At 38.8% G+C, this 24796-nt stretch overlaps 1 protein-coding gene across 2 annotated transcripts; it reads left to right on the top strand.

The window, feature by feature from the left end:
- The first annotated feature begins 720 nt into the window (after window positions 1–720).
- COL10A1 (collagen type X alpha 1 chain) lies at window positions 721–21794 on the top strand. Of its 2 annotated transcripts, XM_018563602.1 has the most exons (3): window positions 721–996; window positions 17991–18001; window positions 19913–21794. In XM_018563602.1, the coding sequence occupies exons 1-3, from the start codon at window positions 827–829 to the stop codon at window positions 21757–21759; spliced, it is 2028 nt and encodes a 675-aa protein (XP_018419104.1). In that variant the 5' UTR covers window positions 721–826; the 3' UTR covers window positions 21760–21794. The 2 variants fall into 2 exon arrangements, with proteins under 2 accessions (XP_018419104.1, XP_018419097.1); XM_018563595.1 differs by lacking the exon at window positions 17991–18001 and having other exon boundaries at window positions 721–989; window positions 19895–21794.
- Window positions 21795–24796: the final 3002 nt, after the last annotated feature.

The following is a 24796-nucleotide window of genomic DNA, read 5'->3' on the forward strand; positions in this document are numbered from 1 at the left end:
TTAGTCTTTTTTTCCTGGCCAATACACCTTTGATTACCAATGATAAACTAACTTCCCAACCAAACATGAGTAATACCACAACAATGGTAGAAACCTGGACTAGCCAAACATTCCTGCATTCAGTAAGTTTTTGTATAATTAGTGCTTCCCATTCAGAGGGAGGAGAATGTCTCAGGCACATTGTTATATTTGCATAATGGTATAAATAAATGGTTCTATAATTTATGACTAAAATTGAAAAAAATCAGACTAGTGTATCTTTGGCTCCTACAGCTACTACCTTAACATTTAAGGTATTCTAACATTTAAATGTGGCAGGTTCTTGAACGTGAGAAAATTCCATCTGATGACCAGGAATCAAAAGCAGACAGCAGCAGAGTACATTCTATGCTGATGACAGCAACTTGTAAACCTAGGTAATTTTATATTGCTTACTATGTTTTTATGTGACTTTTTTCTCTCTCTCTCTCTCTCTCTAGATTTTTTTCCTAGTTATGTCAGAACTTATAAAACATGCTTCAGGGAACTGTCAGTTATTGGTCTGAACAGCAGTGAAATTGCAGAACAGAAATAGACTCATTTTTTTTTATATGCTTGATTCAGGCATACTTGATCATTTTCAAAACACCACACAGGAGGTGAAATATCAAAGCTGTACTGGAATGTAGTGACTATGTATGGATGGATGTTTGACCTCTACAGAGTGCTGAAACTTTTAACTGCCATTATCTGAAAATCGAAATGCAAGTAATATTTTAACATTTAGAAAGTATAAAGACAAATCATATTGCATTGTGGAATGGAATGTAAGTGATATTATTTTTCAATGCAGAAAAGTCCTGGCAGCATGTATTTACACACCAGCATCATCTTGTTCCTGGTTTCTCCAAATTTTGTCTTCATGTCTGGCTATTTTCCTGAGAGGCATCCAAAGCAGTCCAGTGTAAAGGGACCACCACCATTTCTGCCATTCAACACCAAAAGCCAAGGTAAGAGGTTCCATTTAAAAAGCCTGTTATAACGCTAGACAATGCTTGCTTATTTTTTTAACATAGTTACCATACTAACAGACTCAGCCCTGATTATTGTTACATTTTATCTGTATTTATTATTATGCACAAGTATTACAAAACTGTTTATTCCAACTAATTTTCTTTTTATCAGCACCTGCAAGATAAAATAATGATCAGTTTGTTCTATTATTAGTTTACATTTTTTAACAGCCAACCTATAAAGTAAATTAGTTAACTTCAGCTATGTTTTACAAAATTACCTTGCAATTACAAATAACGATGAAGACGACAAAATCTTTTGGCTTTTAGTTTTCTACATGGGAGAACTCACACCTATCAGTGAAACAAATAGTAAAACTTAGATGAACTCTGGGCATAAAACATTCAAACAATTATACTATAAAAATTAATTAATTGAAAGCTGTATTGTTACAATTATTTAACTGTAGTGTGTTATTAGTTATTTTACAATGATACACTATGTAACATGAAAATTGGAGAGCACAATTGTACGCTTTTGCTAGTTTAAAATAGGTTCAACAATCAGTTACCTACAACTGTACACAAATTCTATTGCAAACACAAAAATCTTTTAAACGGATAATATATTGCACAATTTAGGGTGTATCTTGCATATCAGTCTAATAAATATACATAAAACATAATACAACATTAATTCTTGAATAAATATCAATAACAGTAATGGAAGATCTGTAACCTAATTATATATAACCAAGAAAATGTATCCTAATGAGCATTTGTATATTATATATCATAATAGTTATGAAAAATGTCAGGTCAATGTATGTTAAATGCTAATGATGCAAAATAGTCCATTTGTATTTAATTTTAAAACTAATACAAATCACATAATTAAAAAAAAAAGTATTTGTAAAGTACAGTGCAATTTAACAACACAAAGAGCTGTAAAATAAGAATTCTGTTCACACATGTTTTTTTTTTTTAATTATTGGTGACTTTACATCTGTAAAGCATGAACAGACACTTTGTGAAGCAGAAAGGTAATTGTTTTTTATTGTGGCAATGGAACACTGAAGTCCTGAGCTCAACTCCTAAAAAAGGTCTCTGTATGCACTAACTTTGACATATCTCTTGGCTTTACTGAGGTTTGTCTCCAGGTGCTCCTGTTTCCTCCCTGAAAGAAAATAAATACAAGTCTGTTAACTGATTACCAACCAAACTGACCCTTGTATGTATATCTACATATATTTTGAAACTTTTCAAAAATGCTTTTCAATTATTTATTCAACAAAAATATCAATAGATGTAATGGTGTACTGTGGAAAAAGTACATAACCTTTGGCATCAGAAGCTGGTATTGCCCCCACTTAGCAGAAATGAATTCTTGTAAGCATTTCAACTGCCTATCAATTTCTGTAATCGACTTAGTGACATTGTTGACCAATTATCTGTGCAAAATCACTTAAAGCTCAACTTCAGTAAAATTTAAAGTTTTCCCTTGCAGTGGGGCTGCTCCTGCACTGCAGGGGTTAACTTCTCCTTAATGCATAGGGAGCAGGAAAAAACAGTTTTACTTACCTGATTCCTTTTTATTCCTTCTCATCTCAGCTGTGCACTGTCCTTCGGTGTCCTCACATACAATTCAGGACTATGGAGTCTGCATTGTACTTGGTGACATCAGCAGTCCTCAGACTACTGGAAGGAAGGGGAGAGTAGGCTGCGTCTAGCAGCATGGAGGGAGCCGACAGGAGTGTGGATCGAGTAAGTAAAACTGCTTTTTTTCCTGTCTCCTAGGCATACACAGGCAGTTAACACTTGCAGTGTGAGAACGGCCCCACTGCAAGGGAAAACTTTTAATTTCCCTGGAGTTGGGCTTTAATTTGCAAACTGTTTTATAGTTTGCCTTGTAAGAACTGCCCAGTTGAAAATCCCCTTTATACAATTTCAATTGGGATCAAATCATGGCTTTGATTAGGGCAGTCCATATCCATCTATCTCTTCTTTTTGAGCCATTTCTTGGTGGACTTGTTGTGTGCTTCAGATCATTATCGCGTTGAAAGACCCATTTCTGTTTCCGCTTTTGGGATATGGCCTCACATTATCAAGCATGCTTTGATATGATGCAGGATGTATAATTGACTCAATGACTGCAAACTTCCTAGGCCCTAAAGCATCAAAGCAACCCCAGACCATAACAATTCCACTACCATGCTTTACAGTTCTTTAGGTTTAGGTTCTTCTCCTGAAATGCTGGCTTCAGTGTATAGCAAACATGTCTACTGTTACTTTCACCAAACAATTCTATGTTTTAGGGTTGCACAGATACCAAGTACAGTACTCGGTACAAGTACGAGTACATGTACCGATACTTTTGAGCTCCAAGACTAGACTAGAGAAAAATTCAAAAATTAGGAGGCAGCTGTCATTTGTAAGGAGCACACGGAGCACCTGGGATTTCCACATCTCTGTTTTAATGTACGATTTTGTTTTTATAAATATAAATAAAGGGATGCACAGATACCAGTTTTGCGAGTACAAGTACTGGTACTTGCCGAGTACTTACAACTACGAGTACTGATACATTTTTGTTTATTGTTATGTGACAGTTTTTTCTAAAACAATACAGACAAATTATTTCAGGACAGTGGTGGAGTGCCAGAGCCAGGTCCCAGCTGCAACCGCTGCAACCCTGGTAGTTCTCATGAAAATGCCAAGTATCTGCACTGGTACTCGAAAAGTATCTGTGCATCCCTACTATGTTTGAATGATCAGTCTTTTCCACATTGCTCCAGAAGGTCTAGTCCAGGGGTGCCCACAAGGTCGATCACGATCTACCAGTCGATCGCGTAGCGATCACTGGTAGATCACCATGTCCTCTCCTCCCGCCGCTTCTCTGGATCCCCGCTGCTCTCCCCAGGGGGATCCGAGAAGCAGAGAAGGAACCGGCGGCGGGGGAGGCCACACGAGCACCACGGGAGGACAGGACGCCGGGACCTGTAATGTACTGGAATTCACTGGAATGTAAGCAGGCAGACTCTCTGCGTGCCGGTGCAGGAGGGGGTGTGGAGCTGTATTAAAGTCAATGGCATCGCCCACAGTGCGATCGCCCGCACTCGGAACGCAGGCACATTAGTGCCTGCATTCCGGTCCAGTGCGATCTGCAAAAATAGTGCTCGCAGCATTTTTGCGGATCGCACTGGACTGTAACACAGGCACTAATGCAGGCGATCGCACTGTGGGCGAGGGGCCTCCCTGCGCAGCCCACGCCCCCTCCCGCCCCTGAATGCAGGTGTTTTTTCGTTGGTAGATCTCAATGAGCTCGTCATTTGAAAAGTAGATCTCCAGACGAAAAATAGTGGGCGCCCCTGGTCTAGTCATTGCCTATATATTCAATGGCAAACTCTAGTCTTGCTCTAATTTCCATTTTGAACAGGAAATCTTTTTCTTGACACATCATTTATGGAGGGCAAATTGGTGCAATCTCTTGTAGAGGCATGACCCCAGCTGTTGCAAGAAATATCTGAACAGCCTGTGATGACATTTTGGGGTTATTCCTTCTCTTTCTTCAGCTCTTGGGCTGAACTGGCAATTCAGTAATAGCCTGGAGAAATTAGAAATCTACACCACTTGCACATATTTTTCATGAAGTGGAATGATTGATTTCAAATCATTTCATGTTTTTTTTTTAAATCTTTGCCAGACAGATAGGCATCCACAACATTTTCTATTAGGGCCTTGGAGAGCTCTTTTGATCTTTGCATGATGACACTGCACCAACACCAAAGAGAACACCAGAGCCTCAATGTCTTAGGTTTAAATAAAACATGTTCCAGCTGACCTGTTGCTCCTTCGCGGGTGGCTTTCTCTTAGAAAAGCCATTATCTGCGAATCCTGGAGAGAAATCCAGTTTAAACTAATTCAGAGCATTTTATGCCTTCAATTTACGGTACACTCATCGAATTGGCTGAACACACCATCGAATTGGCTGACCACTTGCCAAAAATGCAACATCTGTTCCCCTGATTTGGATAATTTAATATGGCTTTGCCCCTCTATTCAGTTATTCTGGACTGGTGTCCTATCATACATGAACACTATTTCAGGAATTCAGAGATCTCTCAACCTGGCCCTTTGTCTATTCCACGCACTAGCTCCTTCCTCACCACCCACCTTTAGATCTCCCTCCCGCTGGGAACATTTATGCTTAATCGCTGCCAAAAAGGCTATACTGACAAACTGGCTAATACCCTTCTTCTTTAACATCTCTGAAGGATCTCCTACACAAACTGATGCTGATGGATAGGTTAGATTCTCAACCCCCCCCCCCCCCCCCAACCCTTCTTTAACATCTCTGAAGGATCTTCTTCACAAACTGATGCTGATGGATAGATTAGGCTCCCAATTTTACCACATACATACAGACAAATTATTTGCTACCTAGACTCCATTCCTTCTGACTGAATTATCTCCTAGTCACCTATGAGAACTGATGTTACTGTTCCAGATACAAAGTGGTATCTCACTTCAAAGGTGGCTGGCTCTCTGGGTGCCTTAGATGTCCTTTAGTGTTCTCATACATTGATAGCAACTACACTGACCCCTTTTCTCACTTTTACTACACTTACTGGACCCCCTCCCTGTACTTATCGGTCTTTCTTTTGTTTTGTGCTTGCTCTACTCCAAGATTTGCTGAGTATTATCCAAGCAATTGGGATGTTTCTTGTTTACTGATTTCTGTTATTATCTATTTTGCTATTAAGCATATGTTGGAATTATCTTAAGTGACGAATGTCATGTCTGTTATCACAATTTTTATCTCAATTAAGATTACATTTAAAAAACAAAACATGTTCCATCTTCATAAGCCCCATGGAGGTCCTAACCATTGGCACCTGATCTGGAACATCCAGTTCTAATTTTATGGATTTGAAGTGGTGATAAATAAAGGGGTGTGCTTTTTTTTTCATTGACAGATCTGCATTTTCATTCATTTTGATAATGAAAATGAAAACACCATATCAGTTTCATGTGTCATTTGTTTAAGTATATGACCTTTATCTATAGGCACTATTTGAATCAAGATCTAACTTTTGCCTGTTAAAATATGTTGAAAAAGTCAAAAATGTACATTCGGTGTACTTACTTTTTACATGACTGTACTTTAGAAAGCACTGTAAAATGTGTTAGTGCTAAATAAAAGCACTAATGTATCCTCTAACACAGGGCTCAAAATTTCAGGTCCTGAGCTACTAGCCAGGCCTTCGAAGTTACTCGCCACCAGTTGCCCTTCATAACACAAACAAACACACACAGGGCACAACGCGCACACAGCACAACACACATACAGCCACTGCACAACACACAGGGCATTACACATACACATTTCATCTGAAATACATTTTTAGTATTCGCACATGTCTAATAATATGCATGTGAGGAGTGGCGGGGGGGCAGTTTTTACTTTTTTTAAATAATTTTGTATTATTTTTTTATTTTTATTGTATTATTTATTTATTTACAGTTGGGGGGGGAAGAGAAGCCGCCCCGAGGAGTGCCTGACTCAATGGCTTCATTTCCACTCGCCCCCACGCAATTTTCACTCGCAATTTGCGAGGGGGCGAGTGGAAATTTTGAGCCCTGCTCTAACAGGTGTGTTTTACCATTATCATGATGCCACTCTTAGTAACATAGCTCCTTTGGAAAGATGTGGCCTCTGAAACAGGAGTGCTCTGCTAATGTGGCCCCACAAACTCTGCCACCTTTAGAGTCCCGTGGTCAATCTGGCCCTCCTCTATCTAATACCCTCTGTTAATGTGAGCCCACTAGTACTGGCACCCTTCTAGTTGTATGAGCTCACTGGTAACATTACTTTACTGGTAACTGGTGCTCCAGTAAGAACATAGGCAAACTATACAAAGTTTATGTATCCTTTTGAAGTAAAGCAAAACAATTATTTCATGGCAGAAAGATTAAAACTTTTACAATATTTTGTCAAAACTTTATCAAAAAACACATACGTGCAGAGCATGCAAAAACACGGGGATAAAAAGTGCCTCTCTTAAAGTGCCACTCTTGCAGCCAGATTGGGATAACCCTTACTTTATATACAGTGTGTTACAAGTGCCTGTTCACGTAGCACAACTTAAAAGAAAATGTATAAAATGTTGTTCCCATTTTTAAGTTTTCACTTGCTTAAGATCCTGCCTAGCTTCCTCCTATGTCATGTTAAGATGGAAGTTGTGAGGAGTTGTTTACCATAATTAACCCTGTCTGTACTGTACTGGCAGATTTTATTATCCATTGTAAATTATATTTTAGGACTGTCTGTCCTAACAAAGGGTTAAAGCTCTAGAAGCATTGTATGTTAAAGTGACACTAAACTCAGGAGTTAAATCTTAAAAATGCATTCAAGTACAGTATCTTATTTGTGTATCACTCAGCTGTAGATCCTCACATCATCTCTGAATTGGTGCCGACATTGCATTCCTTCTGGAGGATGACTGCTTTTGTTCCCCATGGTCCCTGTGTGTGTTGTAAAGTATCCAACACTCCAACCTCGCTCCTGTGATGGACTACAATCTCAATACAAATTAGTAAACTAAATGTGAGATTGTAGTCCATCACAGGAGCGAGGTTGGAGTGTTGGATACTTTACAACACACACAGGGACCATGGGGAACAAAAGCAGTCATCCTCCAGAAGGAATGCAATGTCGGCACCAATTCAGAGATGATGTGAGGATCTACAGCTGAGTGATACACAAATAAGATACATTTTTGTTAATAGTTAAGGTACTTGAATACATTTTTAAGATCTAACTCTAAAGGTGCCAATACACCTTACTATTATCTGACAAAACTTTTTGTCCGATGATCAAACCATCGTACGATTGTCATACGGCGGCCCCATCCTGCCCCAATTATCGCAAGGTTCAATCAGCGGTAGTTAAAAGAAAACACCTGGACGAATTGCGGTAATCGACCACACTTATTTTCGTTTTCGCATGAGCATTGTTAATCGTACGACTTTTGACGGACGGAAACGCTACCAACCATGCGAAAATCGACCAAAGTTTTCACACATGCTTGAACGACAAAAGTCGTACGATTGTACAGTACTGTCGGTCGGGCACTACATATACACCTTACGATTGTCGTACGAAAAAAGTCGATCGCATACGATTATCGTACGATAATCGTAAGGTGTATGGGCACCTTAACTCTAATTTTAACATGAGCCTATGAAATATGGTAACCAAACAGGCCATCTACAGAGTGAAGGGAAAACATGCTGTTGTCATTCTGTATGTAAAATAACTTGTATGCTAAAAGGCAATGTTCAGTTGTAGTCATCTGTGTAGAAATCCAAAGTAGTATTCCTAGACAAAGTAATCTCATCAGTTGGATGGAGGCAGTGGTTCAAAAGTTGCTTATTACAAATCTCAAGCATGAAAAACCACTGAAAGATAAACTGCGGATGTTGTTTATAGTAAAGAATCTGTTTCTTTGATGTTCAAAAAATTGAATTCAAAAATTGAAAATTAAAGATTTATTGGCAACAAACTTCTTCTTTCAAACACATTTATACACACAGCCTTTTTGGAGGGTTATGTCCATTCATGTTGAATTAAAAGCTACTTTGGTCTGTATAATAGAATGAAAGGCTGCTGTAGTAGATTTAACCTGTACCAGGAAATATCCTATGTTGAATATTGAATATTGAATTGAAAAGTATATTTAAAAAATTGTATTTATGGACTATTATCTTTTACTGGTTAGTGCATTCAAGTATAAAAATCAGACACAGATAAACAACTTTCCAAACAGGAAAGCAACAATTAATCTGCAAATAATATCATATTGTTTTTTATATTATTATTATTGATATATAGTAAGGTTAGTTTTTGTCCCAATTAAACTCCTCTCTTAATGTGAAGTCAGAAGGGCATGAAGTAAGGTGAAATGTCCATAGACACAGATAGTAATCAAATCCAGGCTGTTCTTTCAACCCTTCCTCACTTTAACCAAAACAAAGTGTGCCTTTTTAAACTAACTATACACAGATCAACCTCAAGCTAAATGTGCTTGATTAACAGGCATTCCTATGGGAATAAAGTGATCATCTATATTTATTATCTCTTTGGATACTGTTCACACAAGTTTGAAATTATAGTCAGATTATGACTACCTCTGTGTCTATATGCCATTCACTGTACTAAATATTTGAGAACTGTAACAGCAGAAAGCATGAGAACCAAGAGCAGAACTGGTGGTTAAAGTTGTCTGTTCATGGTCAGTATTTTGCAACATGCAGATGCACAATGCGGACAGACTTGTTCTGTTTAATAATCATGTTATTGTTAATCCCCATCACCAAAACAACAGATGTCATGTTTTATAAAAGTGTTTTTTTTAGACTGTCCATATTTTTGTTATGGTTGGCAACATACTACTACTTTTTTTTATATTGGTCTACCTTTACTAGACTTTTGTTAGTTTAACAGGCCCAGACTTTCAAACACTAGATCCTTTTAACCACTGAAGCATTGTCCAACTTGCTAGGCTAACCTAGAGCCCTTTTCTAGTCACACTAATATATGCTTAATGTAATAAGCACTTGCCCTCTGTCAGAGTGTACAAAATACCTCATAAAAAACGGCCCTGCCCTGGCCTGGGAGGCTGGGCAGTGCTGCAGAGGTTGCATACATTGAGGTAAGCCCTCTAGTAGTTCGCAAATTAGATTAAGCAACTTTTTTAATGAAATCTGTCAATGTCCTGATTAGAAAAAGTCAATAAAAGATTATTGCATTCATATTTTGCTCTTTAAAACATCACTGACTGGCATAAAAGTGGAACTAATGTCCACTTCACCTACTTCCCTTGCATCAATGCAACATCCACGAGCTCCCTAGTCACCACTGACCTCTTTATTCAGTCTTCTGCTGGGTTCAGCATCTTCAGCCATCTTGAAGCACAGAATGACATACCTCCCGTTTGCATGTTGGCACCCAAAGCATACACATTCCAGCCCCCGAGGCTTACAAAGAATCTAATGCAGTAGGCAGGCATGTATTAAGGTATCATTAGAAAAAACTCCTGGAAAAAAAATATTTTTGCACTTTCCTGTGTACAAATTATTTGCCCTCAATGATGTGTGTACTGTGTGTGCATGCTGCTGTGTTGAGTAAAATTTCTAACTTTCATTTATTCTGACACCACTGTAAGCAGCGAATGTTAGGCGTTAAAACATGTCCCGTCTCTAGCACACTGAATAAAACAAAGAACTGTTAGGATACTGCATGCAGGTATCCTGCAAAACAGGAGTCACCAGTTATCTAAACTGCACAACAGAGGCTGGTCCAAGAGCTAAGTGAAAAACAATAAGGTATATAGTGAACACAACACAAGTGAAAACAACATATGCACAGCAAATCGACAAACACAAGTGCAGAGTGCAAAACACCCTACTAACTACAGTTGTGTGAAAAAGTGTTAGCCCCCTTCCTGATTTTTCATTGTTTTGCACGTTTGTCACACTTTAATGTTTCAGATCATCAAACAAATTTAAATATTAGTCAAAGCTAACACAAGTAAACACAACATGCAGTTTTTAAATGAAGGTTTTTATTATTAAGGGAAAACCAAACCCACATGGCCCTGTGTGAAAAAGGGTTTGCCCCCCCTGTTAAAACATAACTTAACTATGGTTTATCACACCTGAGTTCAATTTCTCAAGCCACACCTGTTCGCAATCAAGAAATCACTTAAATAAGACTTGACTGACAAAGTGAAGTGGACCAAAAGATCCTCAAAAGCTACACATCATGCCGAGATCCAAAGGAATCCAAGAACAAATGAGAAAGAAAGTAATTGAGGTCTATCAGTCTGGAAAAGGTTATAAAGCCATTTCTAAAGCTTTGGGATTCCAGTGAACCACAGTGAGAGCCATTATCCACAAATGGCGAAAACATGGAACAGTGGTGAACCTTCCCAGGAGTGGGCGGCCAACCAAAATTACCCTAAGAGCGCAACGACGACTCATCCAAGAGGTCACAAAAGACCCCACAATAACATCCAAAGAACCGCAGGCCTCACTTGCCTCAGTTCAGGTCAGTGTTCATGACTCCACCGTAAGAAAGAGACTGGGCAAAAATGGCCTGCATGGCAGAGTTCCAAGACGAAAACCGCGGCTGAGCAAAAGGAACATAAAAGCTCGTCTCTGTTATGCCAGAAAACATCTTGAGGATCCACAAGACTTCTGGGAAAATACTCTGTGGAGAGACAAAAGTTGAACTTTTTGGAAGGTGTGTGTCCCATTACATCAGGCGTAAAGCCCCGTTAACATTGAGCAATTTATCGCGCGGTAATTCCCGCGATATCGCGGCAAATTACCGCGCGATATCGCGCTCCAATGCATTTCAATGGGGCAAAGGGTCCTGCTGTCGCGAGTCGTGTGTCGCTACAGCAGGACCCTTTTTGGAGCGGATTTAGCCGTGATTCAAGCTTGCTCAATGCAAGCTTGAACGCGATATCGCGCGGCAAATCTTGCGATGTCGCGCAATATGCAAATCGCGCGACAAACGCGCAATTTGCATATCGCGCAGTGGGAACGGGGCCTAAGAGTAATGCTGGGCACACACCTTACAACCATTGCAAGACTTTTGTCTTGGGATGGTTGTAAGGTACTTAAAAAAACGTACAATCTGCCTATCTTGGACAGGCAGATCGTACTTACGATGATCGCAAGCCACGCACCCCTGAGGGGCGGGCTTCCAATGAGCCAACGCTGAACGGGCAGTGTGTGCTTGCGCACACCGGGCCACCCGGCTTTTATCTTACGAACATGCTACACACCTGCCGAACATCGTACGATGCTCAGTGGGTTTTCGAACATGTTCGTAATTTAAAAGTTGTGCGACCTTACAGTAGTAGAGGTCGCACGGCTTCCACACACCTTACGATAATCGTACGATCGCGGGATTTCCCGCGATTATCATACGATTATCGTAAGGTGTGTGGGCACACTAACACAGCATTTCAGAAAAAGAACATCATACCAACAGTAAAATATGGTGGTGGAAGTGTGATGGTCTGGGGCTGTTTTGCTGCTTCAGGACCTGGAAGACTTGCTGTGATAAATGGAACCATGAATTCTGCTGTCTACTAAAAATCCTGAAGGATAATGTGCGGCCATCTGTTCGTGACCGCGAGCTGAAGCGAACTTGGGTTCTGCAGCAGGACAATGATCCAAAACACACCAGCAAGTCCACCTCTGAATGGCTGAACAACGGTCGGCCCTGAGGTTGTTAAAAAGGCAGTACATGCTCGAAAACCTTCCAATGTGACTGAATTACAACAATTCTGCAAAGACGAGTGGACCAAAATTCCTGCACAGTGGTGTAACAGACTCATTGCAAGTTATCGCAAACGCTTGATTGCAGTTCTTGCTGCTAAGGGTGGCCTGACCAGTTATTAGGTCTAGGGGGCAAACCCTTTTTCACACAGGGCCATTTGGGTTTGGATTTTGTTTTCCCTTAATAATAAACACCTTCCTTTAAAAACTGCATGTTGTGTTTACTTGTGTTATCTTTGACTAATATTTCAATTTGTTTGATGATCTGAAACATTAAAGTGTGACAAACGTGCAAAAGAATGAAAAATCAGGATGGGGGCCAACACTTTTTCACACAACTGTATATACAACCATAATATAAAGGGGGAACGGGGGGTTGCAAGAAGCAGCAGGTAAACAGGTCAGGGGTCAGGAATAAAGCCAGAATTGAGGTTAGGCACAAGAGGAGCAAATATAGCAGCAGGATCAGGAGGGTCACAGGAAGCATGTACAGGAATCAGGGTCAGGATTGCAGGTTTCCAGGAACAGCCTGTATGGGTACACAGGCAAAATGTTTAGGCACTGAGAGATTTCTGGGGAGGGGCTAAATGTTGGTTATGTGTTTAGATGAAGTACTGAGATCTTGAGGAATGCTGAATTAAGTTTTACTTGCTTACATCAGAATACAGCATTATACGGCATACAGAGAGAACTTTCTGTAGGTATCATAGATAAGCGAGCATAGAGACTAACATTGCACAACAGCACCATCTACAGCTCAAAAGACATAACAGTACATTAGCATATACAGCTGAATTTCCCACACTAAATACCCTCCCAGCAGACAGTATTAGGTGCGGATTAATTGCTGGGAACTGCTGATTGGGAAATACCTAATGGTGGACACTGGAGTTAGAAACTTCAGGTCCAAAGACCATAGTGCCACCAGCAGGTGTTTGGTTCCTGACAAGAACAGTGGGCCACTCACACTCCACCTCATCTATTCAGAGAATATCTTGTATTTTTTTTCCAGCCAGCCCCTTCTGTATAAAAGGATGGGTTTCTAGTAGCCATGTTGACAATGTGCTTTAGCTGCGATAGGGAAAGCACAGGAATTGCTACTAATGTGCATAGGAACATATAATTTTACAGTTTTTTAGGCACTGGCTGCTTTCCTAATACAAATGGAAACCCTTACTAAATGTCCTATAGGTAGCAAAATGCTGTGGATCTTGGATAATTTGGGGGTGGGGGAGGGAAGACTTTTTATATCTTAATTCTGTTGATCTCATGCAGCCTCTTTACAGCCTGTCCCTGTTCACGTGTACTACAGTGATAACAGGCTGCATTTGTTTTTCACAGAGTGTATTTGCCAATTGTTACTTGCTGCAATTGTCCTTTCCTAATCTGTCCCTGTTTACATGGACTACAGTGATAACAGCCTGCATGTGTTTTTTCATTGTTGTTGAGTGTTGGAATTGTTTTTTTTCCCAGGTGTTTAAATGGCGACAATAGTGAAATGCCTGTGCAATGCACATCAGCACAGAAGCTTGCAGTTTGTTTTGGGAGGGCATGTGACATGGTCATTTATATTGTCACCCCATAACACAAAATGCCAAAACAAGGGCCTTTATGATGGTATCACCAGCTGTTATTTTTATGAAAACTAGTCATTAAAATAAAATAGGTTTTCCAAGAGGTATTATCATGTTAATGCTTACATGAGATTTTAGTGGTTGGGTTTACATCTACATCAATATCTAATTTTTCTATTAAATCTGGTCTTTTCCCCTTTTTAGATAAAAAAAAATAGCTTGAAGTAATTACAATGCACCAGGCAGTACACAGTACACCCTCACCCCAGGTGCACTACAACCTTGATATGCAGGTGGATGGGGTGAGGAGGAGGAGAGATGGTGCAGTATGTGTGGGGAGGGTGGTGAGTGGGGACATAAGGAGAGTGAGGGTATTGTGCCAGATTCCCAGTAGAAACGGAAGGTAGGCTTTCCACAAAGGGCCGTAAGAAGGGCTTGGTGCCCCCTTAGTGAGGCAGGGATTGTGATTACAGAATTCAGTGGGTTCTAGTAATTCCATGAGTGCTAATCCTAGGAAAGCACTAAGGTGATATTGGTGACACTAATGTGCAGGTGCAGCCAGGGCAATGAAGCCTTGCACTGCTTAATATAAACAAACAGCAAAACCGTCACCTTCAGATGATAAGTACAGTATGTATTTGTGGATGGGGGTGAGTGGGTTAGGTTAGCTCAGGGTAAGGGGGCAAAATACATTTTGTTGTAAAGTGTACTTATTCTTTAACAAGCCTAACCTTTAAGGATATTTAAAAATTAAAATTAAGTATAAATTGTTTATATAGAGTTTACTATTGTCATTGGTATTAAAAACAATTGCTGAAACTTTATTATATCAGTGCAGAGAATATAAACATTCTCGCATGTTACACATTACAGAATGTTTGTTTTGTAAAACACAAAAAATATGTTAAACTGAAGATGCAAAACCACTTTTTACATATTTATAGCATAACACATTTTATGTTCAATTATGTCAAGAAAGAAACACAAAGAGTACAAATGGTATTTCCAACAAACCTCAAGGAAAAAATAGAAACCTTTTATCTTCCAGAAATCATCTGATTTTCATTTTACCAAATTCTAGATCAGATGATAAGTCATTGGCCATCTAAGGAGACCACCTGCATTTAGAATTGTAGAGCTAAAAATATATCTTATTTTCCTTTTTTTGACCTCAAAAAATAGTTTAATTAAAGATCTCTAATCTCTTAAAAGATATTCTGCACGCATAACCCTCCATTTAGTATTTAAGAAGCATCCCTAAGGATACTCCTCATAGGCAACATCAGCACCCTTATTTTAATTTATAGTTATTTTGTTATTGTTATAATGCTATTTTATTGTTATGTTATTGCTCTTATGTTATGTTATTAGACTGTTAAATTGTATTGTTTTTTAGTAAGATGTCACGTTTTCATAATACGGACTTTCCAAAGTGCATAGCATGCAATTAGTTGTCGACCTACTATATTTACGTGAGTTAAAAGCTGAAATTGGTTGCCTTGGCTTAAGTGCAAATGTTATTGTCTTTTAGTAGACAGTTTCTGTCCTACTGATTTTGTGTGGTGTAAATATACAACAGTAAGTGTAAGTAATAAGAAGCATAGGGGTCTATTCACGAAGCTGCCGAAGGATCTGGCCGTAGCTTCGGCCGATCCTTCGGCTAGCTTTGGCCCCAGGACCCCTTCGGTTCAGTAGAACCGAAGGGGTGCTGTACGGGCTATTCACAATTTCTATGCATACGCTTTTCATTTTAGGGGTACATTAAGTGTTAGGGTAATGATAAGTGTTACTGATCGGTGAAAGTTTAGTGAGCCATGGGCGATAAGTGAAATGTAATGTGCTTACTTCAGAGCCTCCTAAGAAAGGACAACGTAAAGGAAGATATATTTATTGGCCTGACAATAGTATCAATTATTAAAATATTGCCGCAATGATATGTGCTTAACCATGTAATTAAATATATACATTATACATTTTGTGCAATAACTATTTTCAGGTTGGCTAAGCACTTGCATCACTATACACCTGATCTGCAAGGTGGTTTAAACCTGTATCATCCCTTACACTACATTCTCAGGCCAATAGGGCTATTTGTTACAATCTTGCTTTCTAATCACAGTGGAACTTGTAGCCTGAAGTCTGTTCTTATGTATTTAGGAAATGCCTCTGATTTATTCAGCTTCCTGGCAGATATTCATAGAGTCAGCTAAGCACTACCATCTTAGCTAGATAACATCCAGTAAGCTTTTTTCATAAATTGCCTTTAAACCAACAGCTGTTTTGATGTTTTCTTTCAGTGATAGTATAAAAGGCAACTAATGAATAAAGCTTGCTTTATATTATGCATTTAAAAAGAGTGCTTAGCTAAATTACTACAAGTGGGATTTTTTGAATTCTTCAAACAACAGTTTTGTAGCTGTGCAACGCTATACTTTAGCAGAGTTTCTCTAATATACTAAATAGCAATGCTTTTCTTTTCACATGTATATTAGCTTTAAAACAACCAATTATACCAAATATTCTCTTGCTTTCAGGTTCTGTATGAGGCTGAAATGTATTCATGCTGAAATATATGGCATATTTACATGGATGGGGGGCATCTAAACAGGAAATATTAGATATATGCACATACAATTAAAGCTGCACTTCAGGCAGATATAAAAGATATGAATGAATGCAGCTTTGTTTTTGTTAAGGCATCCTTAATTGTATTCTTTTTTTAATGCAAGCAGTGTAATACTTGAATTTGACTTGGTATCAGTTTGTTGCTGTCCTTGTAAAGCAGGTCCAAAAAAGAGGGAGAAGCAGTACAAGAAGCATGATAGTTGGAGGAGAGAGCAGAGGAGTGAGCGATAGGATCATCATTATGCTGCTACTCCTTTCACTATCCGGTCATATGCCACATAGGGCTGCGTGATATGGCAGAGCTGTGTAAATCTCAGAACTAAAACAAGAAAATGGAAGAGAGCACTCAGGATTTCTAAAAACCCAATTCATATATTCCAGAAAGAAGTAAAAATTGATACTTATTACCAACATAAAAATCAGACTGAAGTAACCAGGTAACTTTAGGTTGATTATTATGTTGGTACCTAGCGGCTGTATCTATTTTACTTACCTAGGATAAATCCTAGAACTGAATGTATCTGTAAAAAAATAAGTCAAGGCAACTGGACTTGATGTATTTTTCTTGAAGACGTTTCACTGGTTATCCAACCAGCTTTCTCAATTCAGAATGACTTGTACAAAAATTCAGTCATTCTGAATTGAGAAAGCTGGTTGGATGACCAGTGAAACGTCTTCAAGAAAAATATAGCAAGTCCAGTGGCCTTGACTTATTTTTTTTACAGATATAGCATGACCTGGATGAATGAGAACCTTCACAGACTAGAACTGGATGGTCAGAAATAAACCTTCTTTAGTAGGTAAAACAGATCACTTATATGAATGACATTCTGCATATAGCTGTTTCATTAGTTGTTGTATAATGGCAAGCTGTCATGGCTCTTACTTTTTGAATTGTTTTTAAATATTTAATTTTGTTTTTAAATATTTAATTTGTCAAAGCAGGTCTTGTTTTGTTACAGATAGTTTTTTTTCCAGAATTGTTTTATTTTAGGTGGAGCTATGGTTCCAATTAAGCTTTGCCCAAGACATAAGCTCACCCCTAAATAATGTTTAGAAACAGTAAAGAATGGTCATCATACTTAGCTTTCATCCACAACCCTTGAATCGTGTGCTTTGCTTGTATCGATTATATAAACAAATCATGTTGATTATATGAACAAATGCCAGCATTTAGTAATTTGCTTTCTGTTAAAGGAGCGGACCAGGGATGAGGCAGAGCTGCTGACTAGCAGGCTCTGCCAAAACAAACATTCACTTCAGTTTTTGCTCACATAATCAACAAGGAGCCAGAGCTTTAAGAACCTATGCTGATTGGCTTTGGGCTTGTGTTGATATCATCAGTTGACATCAGTTTCAGCACCTGTTCACACTTTCCAGTTGCTTTGCACAGTCCCCGTGGGATGAAGTCACTGGATCGCAGAAACAAAGCCTCCCCCTAGAGGAGACGTGGTGGTGCTATTCATTTCAATGGCACCACAGACATGCATACCGCCCGCATTGCTATTGCACCAGAACTCATGGTACTGCAATGCCCTGCGGTGCCATCACAAAGAATAGTACATTTATGAGTGCACTGGATGGTGTGAATGGGCTCTAAAGCTCATCACACATGTTATAATCTGATTGTACAATCTCCTTTAAAACTACCAACAAATATGTAGTGCAAGGGCCTGCCTGACTGATTGTATATTTAGTTTGTAACATGTATGGTGACCCTTAAATGTTTCTGAGATAATTCAGAACTTATTGACAGGTGTATGTGACCTGCAGTTGACCTTCATATGACCTGCATTTACCCTTTTTTGAACCCGTTTTGCATTGTCAAAGATTTGCATGTCTGATAAGAACAAAAGCTTGTCAACTTGACACAGGCCCTAACTCATACTACGGGTCTGCTTTTAAAGGAGAACTATGGGGTTAGTGTTTTTCCCCATAGTTCTCCTTAGGGTAACGGGAGGACACAAACTAGCGTCCTCCCGTTACCCTAAGCTCAGTATACCGCAAGCTACAGCTCGCGGTATACTGAGACGGCGCAGCCGGAGCGGATCACGACTTAGATGACGGGATCCGCCCAGCTGCGTGAGTGACAGCTAGCTCTGCCTCAGCGCTGTGAGATCGGAGCGGGGAGAGGGGAATCCAGCCCCTCCCCCAGTCACGGCAGAGAGCCATGACAGGATCGAGAGGCGAGCGAACCCGGTATATGTTCGCTCACCTCCCGATCTACTGAGCCGACCTGTGACAGTCTCTTTGTCACAGGTCGGCTAGAACTATGAGGTGAGTGAAAAGCACCTCACTCACCTACCTAAACGGGACCATAATAATTGAAACAAAACTAAGCACACTAACATATACCAATATATAGACCTGATTTGCAAGGAACATGAAATGCAAATATTTGTTGATTACTACATTTTTAGTATTTGTGCACACACACACACACACACACACACACATCAAGCAGGTACACAATAAATAAAGTTTCATATTATATACTGCTTTATATTATGGAAAAGGAAACTATATTGGCATATTTTGTTTTATTCTTCATGTATGTTGTAAATAGTAAGTTCACTTGTATTAAAAAATATTACAATAAGATAATCAGCACATTATCATTAAACAAAACCTAAAGCATGTACCAAGAAAACACTTCCAAAAACTTCCCTAACCCTTGATATTAGTTTTTAGGATGTGAACTGAAATCTAGAAATTACAATGTAAGTCTACACCTTTCACTACTCACATACAAAAGACTCTCTTATAGTTATAGCTTATAGTAAGCTGACAATGTTTGCATTGATCTATTTATATTTTAACTTTGTGCTGTTTGCCCAAAGCAGCATGCTGCAAGATTCAATCTTTTTAAAGGAATTAGAACATAACAATTACAAAAATTGATGTGGGGAGATATTTCCAAGCATTAAGGCAGACAGTACCATGCCTTCCTTAACAATATGTTCAAAAATATTTTTTTTGTTAGTAAAAACCCTAGTATACCACAAAGGAGCTGCTTGCAAATGAAAAAGCAACAAGAAGAGTATTATATCATGTTGGTTGACTGAAGAAACCTGTTGCCTACTAAGCAAGTCATCACCTCACATTGCTAATAATATCTCTTTCTGCACAGCACCTACCCTAGTTTGGCACCCAAACATTTTAGTGAAAGATGGATTATTGCTTCACATTCTTATGCACAGGTTGAAGCTGAAGTCTTTTGTATATGAAAACTAAAAAGAACTCATAGCTGTTAATGAAATTATTATTTTTCAGTATATTACATAGTTTCTTAACTTATCTGACAATTTATTTTGTAATCTCTAATTTTGCTTTCACTTTTTTTTTTAGTAATTTCAAGCGCCCCAGAACAAGGGCCACCGGGTCCTCCTGGTCCAGTTGGCCCAAGGGGATTGCTCGGGCCTCCAGGACCTCCAGGAAAACCAGGATATGGGGCCCCAGGGCCACAAGGAGCTCAAGGAGTGCCTGGGCCACCAGGATTCACCTCCATTGGAAAACCTGGTCAACCAGGCATACCTGGTAAGCAGGGGGAACGTGGATATCAAGGAGATAAAGGCGACACTGGGCCTATAGGACTACCAGGACCAAGAGGTCAGCAAGGACCACCGGGATATCCAGGACCTGCTGGAATTTCTGCTGTTGGTACACCAGGTCAACACGGCATAGTAGGAAACCCTGGGGCAAGAGGTGTACCTGGATTTAAGGGTGAACCTGGCATGCCAGGAATAAGTGGAGTCAAAGGACAAGATGGATATGGAATTCAAGGTCAACCAGGAGAAAGAGGTTCACCTGGTTTGCCCGGGCCACCTGGGCCACAAGGTCCTCCTGGAATAGGCAAACCCGGCATAAATGGTCTTCCTGGACAGCCAGGAAAATTAGGTGATAGGGGTTTACCAGGTGAATCAGGAATACAAGGTTTACCGGGACCCCAAGGCCCACATGGTCAGCCAGGGGCACCAGGTATTGGTAAACCTGGAATGAATGGTACGCCAGGATTGCTGGGGCCTTCTGGACCTAAAGGACAGCCAGGACTACCAGGCATGCCTGGTCCTCAAGGAATGCAAGGTTATGGAAAGCCAGGCTTACCTGGAGTAAAAGGACAAAGGGGGCCTGAAGGGATTCCTGGTGTTCCCGGAATTAAAGGTGATCAGGGACCATTAGGTCTTCCAGGGCCGCCGGGATTACCAGGGTTGCCAGGAAATGGAGGTATACAGGGACACAGAGGGATTCCAGGAGAAGTTGGCTTTCCAGGACATAAAGGTGAGGTTGGAGCAAAGGGGTTTCCAGGAGCTCCTGGTCCAAATGGTGAGAGAGGTATTCCAGGAATAGATGGAAAAACAGGATATCCAGGTGAACCAGGGCTTGCTGGTCCCAAAGGGCCACCAGGAATTGCAGGACAAAAAGGAGAGAAAGGGTTAGTAGGACCACCTGGTACACCTGGAGCAACTGGTCCAGCAGGTCCGAGAGGAGAAATGGGTTACAGTGGAGAACAGGGGCCAAGAGGGGCTACAGGAATACCAGGTATGAGGGGGCCATCAGGAGCACCAGGAATTTCAGGTCCACCTGGTCAGAAGGGGGAACAGGGCTTCCGTGGCCTACCAGGTCCAGCTGGCATTGCAACAAATGGTATACAAGGACCAATAGGACCTCCTGGAATTTCTGGTCCAAGAGGAATCAATGGTGAGCCAGGATTGCCTGGTCAACCGGGTCCACCAGGCCCACCAGGTCAGGTAATAATCCCACACCACTTGCCTGATGGCTACTCAAAGTCAGGGCAAATTCAAGGCCTAAGAGAAATTCGTATCTCTGCATTTACTGCTGTTCTTTCCAAAGCCTTTCCAGCAGTGGGAGTACCTATAAAATTTGATAAGATTTTATATAACAGACAAAATCATTATGATGCTCAAACTGGAATATTTACATGCAGAATACCAGGACTATATTATTTTGCTTACCATGTGCATGTAAAAGGCACACATATTTGGGTGGCACTATACAAAAATGGTACACCCTTAATGTACACATATGATGAATATAAGAAAGGATACCTTGACCAGGCATCGGGAAGTGCTGTCATAGACCTAACTGAAAATGACCAAGTTTGGCTCCAATTACCCAGTGCAGACTCCAATGGCTTATATTCTTCTGACTACATACATTCCTCTTTCTCAGGATTTTTATTTGGCCTAACATGATAAGTCATTTTTATATTTCCAATTTTATGCTTGAATTTTTTTTGTTACATCACATTTTTATGTTGATAAAAAATTACAATACAATATATTGTATTTTTTATGTTTTAGTTGCATGAATTAATGCTATTTTTAAATTTACTGCTCTTTAGAATAATGTTTCTAGTTCAGTTGCAGTGGGTGTCAAAATATAAAAACACTGTAATCCAATTTTTGTATCTTCATATTGTTTTTCTTGAATGCCCTATATGTAATAATTCTGTAAGAACATTGCCGATTTTACTTTGTAATATTGAAAACCACAGGACACTGTATTTGAAACTATTTGAACACTTTTAGTATTCTCAAAGCCAAGATTACTCAGATTCCAGCACTTTGTCTATTAGGCATCCGTCTCTTTGTTACACTCCACTCTCATCCATTTACTCATAAGATTTTAATAATATGAACCTTTGTACCCCTTTACGAGAAATTGTAATTTGATCAATCCTGTAAATTAAACATTGTTTTAAAATAACCATTTCCTTAAATTCAATGTGTAATGATTGGAAGAAAAACACAATACAATCGGTAATGGATAGATGAATAAGAAAATAGTTAACTAAAAGAGCGTGTAACATTGCCAACTGAGTCCACTGATGGTATTATTTCAGTCCTGCATAAACATATTTAAAGGTAATTTACTTGCTTTTTATATCTTTGGGGGGTTCATGAAGCAGGATATACTCAAGGGGATTTATGGCTTTTCCTCTGTCACTCTTTGAATGCATGTCATGGAGTTTTGGCTGGCTCACACAAACACTCCCTATTTAGTTTTGGGATATTCTGATGGGATCTCTCTACCACCGTTTCCAGCTACTCATTCCTTAAGTGACATTATGGAGAAGGGGATGTCACTTCCTCTTTTAGATTTTGATCAATTTGGCTGTTAAACTGATTTAAGAAGAATATTTTATTCAACCCACATGCTATTATCCATAACCAAAATAGTAGTATTGAATGAACTGAGGTTTTAAAAGGCAAAAACAAATCGTTTACTAATGTATAGAACCAAAATCATATCTAACATAATTCAAGAAGCATCAATTCAGTAGTGCTTTATTTGGTGGTACACTAAAACATTCAACAATATGTCTTGGTAACCTGAAATAAATTACTATATTATATAATTACTTTTGTTAGTCTGACATTCTAAATAATGCTTTAATTAAAATTACATTAAATGGCTGCAAGTAATGTTAGATATATCATTGGTCTTTATCTTGAACTGATATGCACACTGGACCACATGACTGCACTTACATATGGCCACGTATTATATACAAATAATTTAGTACAATTAGGTCACAGTATGTATTTGCTTGTATACCATTGGATTAATGAAGATAGAATGCTGCCAAGTACAGGTTTATGAAAATACTAAATAAAATAATTGCATCCATAAATAAGGAGCAGAAAACACAATGTTTCACTTGAACATAGAAGTTGTTTTCTACCACCCCCCAATTTTTTCTCACTACATAGAAACCTGCAACACATCTAAATGTCAACAGTAAAATCTACAAAATGTTCACCTTTCGTAAGGAAATTCCATTTATTCTTCCATTCGTTACATCAATTCCTTTTCATTGATAATAGCAATGAAATATTGCTAATTTAAATGTAAAAATGGCACATCAAGATTTACTTAAAACATTACACAGTTGCAGGCTGTGCAACTCTATCCAGAAACAATGTTCGTTACCAATATTGTGTAGACTGAAAGATCTTTTTGGGTACAGGCCAATCAAAACATACCGTATGCAATTTACAGCTGAAAACCTTGTGCCCAGCACTTCTGTTATTTCAAGTGTTCATCAAATTCTTTTGATTAAGTGGTAATTTCAAAAATTTTAGTCAACTATTTAAAATAGGTAGAACAATGTTTGTTATGTCTTCCAGGTTTTCTACCAAGAATATGTTAGCAATTTCACTTGTATTTCCCTTTTATCTGCCATGTTAAATATGATATTCTTAAGTTCCTTTTTAGATGCAGACATAAATATTGGAATAGCAATTTACTCATGCCTGCACCCTTTAATTTGATAAAGTATACTTTACATTTAGTACTCTACCAATGCTCACATGTTCCTTGCAGATTTGTATTGCATTCTTTTGTAATGAAGTATTCATAAGACTAAAACTGCATCTCAGAAATAAAGAACATTTTAAAAAACATACAACAGTCACAACTCAGGGTTATCAGCTGTAAGAAGGGGCTTTGTGCTTTGCAAATATTTCCACTATCGTTAAAAGTTATTTTTCTCAGCTATTTCTATTACTGTGATAAAAATGACTATTCTTGATATATTCTACATCTAAATGAGACCATAAACTAACACAAAAAAATATATTGTATACCTGAAAAATTAATATTCGTAATGTAAAATAGATTTCCTATTGGATGCACACATCTTACAATATACACAGTTATATACAAAGCTAAAGAAAATTATTATTTCAACGTTTAGAGTATGTGGGGTATACACACTTAACAATTATTTTGTCTTATGTGTTCCCTTTTGGTCTGTTAGATATGAAAGTGTTTAGTTACATCTGCTAAATACGTGCAAAAAATACCTTTTGATCCTGACAGAAATCTTGTCAGCTAATACCTATCTGTGTTCTATGCATGTACTGCACTTAATTATATTGTTCTCAGCTATCTCAGAGGACTATAGAAACCTTCATGCCTATGTTATGGAGAAAAGGAGGGGGAGATACTTGTAGTTCAAATCAGATGGGCATCCTAGGGTGATCAGACTGCTCCGCCATAGGTACAGTATGATGAGTAAGCATTGTCATCATAGGAGCTATAAGAAAATGTAAAAACCACATAAAATTCATAGAACCTATCTTAGAAATAGTTATCTAAAAAAGATAGACCATCAACAATTACTATATATCTAGTTATTAAAAGAGTAAAATCTAGTCACAGCCAAACATTTTTTTTTCCATTTTATGGTTGTTTCACAAATTAACTTTTTTTTCTACTGTTGTT

Source organism: Nanorana parkeri, unplaced genomic scaffold (assembly GCF_000935625.1).
Source record: "Nanorana parkeri isolate BGI_ZX_2015 unplaced genomic scaffold, ASM93562v1 scaffold22, whole genome shotgun sequence".
Taxonomy (NCBI): Eukaryota; Metazoa; Chordata; class Amphibia; order Anura; family Dicroglossidae; genus Nanorana; species Nanorana parkeri.

Excerpts from the sequence above, each read along its gene's own strand:
- COL10A1 (XM_018563602.1), top strand. The coding sequence starts at position 827 with ATGCAGAAAAGTCCTGGCAGCATGTATTTACACACCAGCATCATCTTG.